Raw genomic sequence first — 5,443 nt, 5'->3', positions numbered from 1 at the left:
GAACCCTCTTGCACTGTTGGTGGGAATGTAAGTTGATACAACCACTATGGAAAACAGTATGGAGGTTCCTTAAAAAACTAAAAATAGAATTACCATATGATCCAGCTATCCCACTACTGGGCATATACCCTGAGAAAACCATAATTCAAAATGAGCCATGTACCACAATGATAACTGCAGCACTATTTACAACAGCCAGGACATGGAACCAACCTAAATGTCCAACAACAGATGAATGGATAAAGAAGATGTGGCACATATATACAATGGAGTATTACTCAGCCATAAAAAGAAACGAAATTGAGTTATTTGTAGTGAGGTGGATGGACCCAGAGTCTGTCATACAGAGTGAAGTAAGTAAGAAAGAGAAAAATAAATACCGTATGCTAACACATATATATGGAATCTAAAAAAAAAAATGATACTGATGAACTTAGTTGCAGGGCAGGAATAAAGAGATAGACATAAATTTTAAAAAATACTTGAAAAATTATTGAATAAAAATATTTCAAGCTAAAAAAAAAAAAGAGATAGACAGAAAATGGACTTGAGGACCTGGGGTGGGAGGGCGAAGCTGGGGCGAAGGGAGAGTAGCATAGACATACATACACTACCGAATGTAAAATAGTCGGCTGGTGGGAAGCAGCAGCATAGCAGGGAGATTGGCTCAGTGCTTTGTGATAACCTAGAGAGGAGGGATAGGGAGGATGGGAGGGAGGCTCAAGAGGGAGGGGATATGGGTACATGTGTATGCATATGGCTGATTTGCTTTCTTGTCCAACAGAAACCAACACAGTACTGTGAAGTAATTATACTCCAACAAAGATGTATTAAAAATTTTTTTTGATGGAAAAAAATAATTTATCTATTGTTGCAGTGTATAAACGGAGGTTATTTTTCCTCACTAATTCATGGATGGTGTGGTTAAATTTTCTTACATCATTTTTATGAGGTATATATGATTAATACACAATAAAAGCATCCATTTAAAGTGGATAACTTGATATAGTCATACAATCACCATTATGTGATAAACATATACAGTCATATAATCACATTACAATCAAGAAAAGAACACTTTCATCAACCCCCAAACTTCCTCTGTACCCCTTTGCTATCAATCCCCTTCCCCAAACCCCAGCCCCAGGTAACCAGTGATCTACTTTTATAGATTAGTTTTGCCTTCCTAGAATTTCATATAAATTGAATCAGACAGTGTATACTCTTTTGTGGTTGGCTTCTCTCACCAAGAGTAGTGATTTTGAGATTTATCCATGTTGTGTATACCAGTACTTCATTCATTTTTACTGTTGAGTAGTATTCTGTTGTATGGATATATCACAATTTGTTTATCCATCCTTCTATTGATGGACATTGGGGCTGTTTCTAGTTGGGGCTATTATGTATAACTCTGCCATGAACATTCATACACAAACCTTCGTGTGGACATGTTTTCATTTCTCTTGGGTAAATATCTAAGAGTGGGATTTCTGGGCAGTATGGTAAATGTATGTTGAACTTTATAAGAAACTTCCAAACTGTTTTTCAAAGTGGCTACACCATTTTGCATTCCCATCTGCATGTATGAGAGTTCTGGTTGAGGAGCAGGTTATTTTTAAAGTATGAGCTCAATGCCATATTCACTGGAGGTGACTGTAAAAACACTTGAGAAGGTACACTGAGTTATAAAATGTCAGGAATGGTAATGAAGGCTCTGTGAGGGCACAAACTTTTAGTGTCCTGTGTACTGCTGAGTCCCCAATGCCTCGCACAGGTCTTGGCTCATGGCATGCACTCAATAAATGAATCAATGAATAAAGATTTGTCCCTGACAGACATTACCAGCTTTTAAAGTTTGGGTCAAAGTTTGGACCTACTGCATCCTATTTGAGCAAAGGAAGGTTTTTGGAGCCCTGTTTTCTCCTTCCCTAAATTTCACAAGACCCTTGTTTTGAACTAGTTGGCATTTCTACCCCATTTCTATGAGATCTACCATCCCTTTAGCCAGACTTCTCTTCAAAGCCCAAGATGATCACTCTACCCCCCAGCACTGCGTCTGCATGGCAGCCAGGAGGAAGGAGGAAAAGGGAGAGAAGGGCACACACCCTCTCTTTAAGGATACTTGCTTGAAGTTGAAGATCATTTCTGCTTATCTATCATGGGCCAGAACTTAAGCCACATGGCCACATGGCAAGGGAGATGGGAAAGTGTGACCTTTATTCTGACCAGCTGTGTGCCTAGATAAATAGCGGTTCTTTTACTTAGGAGAAGAGGAGGTTAGGTACTGATGACTTCTAGCAGGCCTGCCCTGAGCCTGCCTTTGTCCTGAATGCTAGGCGCTAGTTCAATATACTGTATTAGTCAAAAAATATGGGGGCTTCCCTGGTGGCGCAGTGGTTGAGAGCCCGCCTGCCCATGCAGGAAACACGGGTTCGTGCCCCGGTTCGGGAAGATCCCACATGCCGCGGAGCAGCTAGGCCCGTGAGCCATGGCCGCTGAGCCTGCGCGTCCGGAGCCTGTGCTCCGCAACGGGAGAGGCCACAACAGGGAGAGGCCCGCGTACCGAAAAAAAAAAAAAAAATATGTTTATTCCTCAACCTCAGGGAGAACTTTTTGATTCACTACACAAAAGGATGGCACGCTGGTGGGTAAGGAGGAGTCTCAGTCAGCACTTCCAGGCCTCACCCCCTGCCACCAGACCAGCCACCGTGGCTTCTCCCTCAAGGTTTTCTGTTCCAGCTACAGGGGGCAGGGAGCAGTTGAAGGATGGTGCATTCAGAGAAGGGGGAGTTAATAATGGAATCTGTAGACAGGCCCACATTGTTGACCACCCTGGGACCCAAGTGTCTGCCTTCTGGTGACCTACCTGAGGAAGCTCTGATGGGCCCAATGGCTAAGCTGGGTGCGGAGAGCTGGGTCCACTCAGCTGACCTTACCATGGTCCATCAGGCTTGGTGTCCAGGAAACTTAGCAGCCTACAGAGGGTAGGGTATATCCCAGAGCTGTGTGTCCAGTACAGTAGCCATTAGCCCCATGTATTTATCTCAATCTAAACTAATAAAATAAAATATTCAGTTCCCCAGTTGTACCAGCCACATTTCAAGTGCTTAGTAGACACCTGTGGCTAGTGGCCACCATAATGGATAGCGCAGACATAAAACACTTCCATCCCTGAAGAAAGTTCTATTGGACAGTGCTGCCCCAGAGGAGAGACATCTCAGGTTGAATTATAGAGGCAAAGTACTAAGAAAGAGGCAGGTGATGGGTCTGATCTACACTGTGCCAGGCAGACCCAAGCTGGGCCACCATGGTCCATGGGCCCCACACTCTGTGAGGGAAGCAAATGAGAGAGAGGAAGGTGTCCAGGCAAGGGTGCAGAGGGGGCTGGAAACGTATCTGTGTCTTGTTTAAAGGATGTTTTAGTATGGGTTCCTCCAGAAGCAGATGCTGGGACAAAGGTTTAATGGCAAGTAATTTTCTGGGGAGGTGATTCCAGAAAGTACCAGAAGGGGAGTGAGGAAATGAGACAGGGAAAGTGTGAGTGGTCAGGCAAGCATCCACTGTGAGCAAGTGGGGCTCCATCCTACCAGGGAGCTCTGGGATCCAGTGTAGAGCACGTACCTCAAAGTCATCCCAAGGGCTTGGGGAGCTGTGGTTTTTTATACATTAACTTCTACTAGTCATTGGCTGAAGGCTGCTCTCAGGGTGTTAATTTGCTAAGACTTCTGGTCTGCTAAGTATGGAGACAGAAGGCCTTCCTTACCTGTGGAAAGTCCTCAGGCAAAGAGATGCAAACATGGGGCAGCTGGAAGTTGGCTGGAGCAGACTGAGGCGGTAAGACCTGAAGGATATGGGCTGGGCACCTGGAGAAGACCAACATCCTTAAACCCCAGCCTCATCTTTCTCTCTCTCTCTCTCTCTCTCTCTCACACACACACAAACACACACACACACACATACACACACACACTCCTTGCGTATCTCTCATCATGCTGGCCTCTTCCTTTTCCTCAGACTCACCCTGCTCCCTCCCACCACAGGACCTTTGCATATGCTGCTCTGGGAATGTCTGAAGCACTCTTCTACTCTTTCCCATCCCTTTTCATCTAGTCAAGTCCTACTTATTCTTTTTTTTTTTTTTTTTAGCTTCATTCACTTTATTTTTCTTATAGAAAACTATGTGGTGGCTACAGCTGGAGCCTGGGTCCTCTGCATGGAAACTCTGTCATTCACTGTATTTTTCTCATATAAAACTATGTGGTGGCTACAGCTGGCACCTGCGTCCTCTGCATGGAAACTCTGGTGTGGGTCTTTACAAGATGGTCAGTGAATTCATGATACGGAGACTTGGTGAACACTGTCTCTTTCCAGAGATCAGGAGTGAGATGACTGTAGGTCTTGGAAATGGCATCAAAAGTGGCCTTGGCGAAGTTGCCCAGCGTGGCAGTGCAGCCCCTGGCAGAGGTGTAGCAGTCGTCAATTCCAGCCATCATCAGTAGCTTCTTGGGCACAGGGGCTGAGACGATGCCAGTGCCCCTGGGGGCAGGGATGAGGCGCACCAGCACAGAGCCTCAGCGGCCAGTCACCTTGCAAGGGACGGTAGGGGGCTTGCCGATCTTGTTCCCCCAGGAGCCTCGTCGCACGGGGACGATGGAGAGCTTGGCCAGAATGATGGCCCCACGGATGGCAGTGGCTACCTCCTTAGAGCACTTCACACCCAAACCAACGTGTCCGTTGTAATCCCCGATGGCGACAAACCCCTTGAACCTGGTCCGCTGGCCAGCACGGGTCTGCTTTTTGCACAGGTATGATCTTCAAAACCTCGTCCTTGAGAGATGCCCCCAAGAAAAAGTCAATGATCTCAGATTCCTTGATGGGCAAGGAAAAGAGATAGATCTCCTCCAGGGACTTGATCTTCATGTCCTTGACCAAGCGGCCCAGCTTGGTGACAGGGAGCCACTCCTTGTCCTCGGCCTTGCCTCCGCGAGCTCCGCGGCCTCGGCCCCGGCCCTGGCCCCGGACGCCGCTGCCGAAGCCTCCGCGGAAGCCACCACGGCCTCCCATGCCAGGAACCCCGGGGCCTCCGGGCCCTCCCGCAGCACCGGCGTCATCCGCCATTTGGTGTTTTTACGGGGGAAAAAAAAAAAAAAAGCCTACTTATTCTTCAGATCTTGGCTCAAATGTCCCTTTCTCTAGGTAGCCTTCTCTGAGGGACACCCCACCCCCACCCCAGGACAAGAACAAGTCCTGTTGCACACCCTCCCAGCTCCCTGTCCTGTAAGTGCGTCATTATATATTCGCGAGGTTAGTTGATTACCACTGTCTTCCAATCAGACTGTAACGAAGGGATCTTGCTTGTCTTATTCACAGTGACACATAGTAGGTCCTCAAGAACATATGTGGGGTGAATGAATGAAAAATGAGTGAATGAATGATTGAATTC

The 5,443-nt window shown here is 46.6% G+C and overlaps 1 protein-coding gene across 1 annotated transcript; it reads right to left on the bottom strand.

Annotated features, from left to right (window-relative positions):
* Window positions 1–4,253: 4,253 nt before the first annotated feature.
* Window positions 4,254–5,118, bottom strand: LOC112066193 (40S ribosomal protein S2-like). Its single transcript, XM_055090933.1, is given in 2 exon segments — window positions 4,254–4,796; window positions 4,798–5,118. Coding segments are annotated over 2 exon segments (864 nt in total).
* Between the last annotated feature and the right edge of the window lie 325 nt (window positions 5,119–5,443).

The sequence above is a fragment of the Physeter macrocephalus genome, chromosome 14 (assembly GCF_002837175.3).
Source record: "Physeter macrocephalus isolate SW-GA chromosome 14, ASM283717v5, whole genome shotgun sequence".
In the NCBI taxonomy this organism is placed as follows: Eukaryota; Metazoa; Chordata; class Mammalia; order Artiodactyla; family Physeteridae; genus Physeter; species Physeter macrocephalus.
Note: the sequence above shows the minus strand (reverse complement) of the source record. Positions and strands in the feature narration are given on the sequence as shown.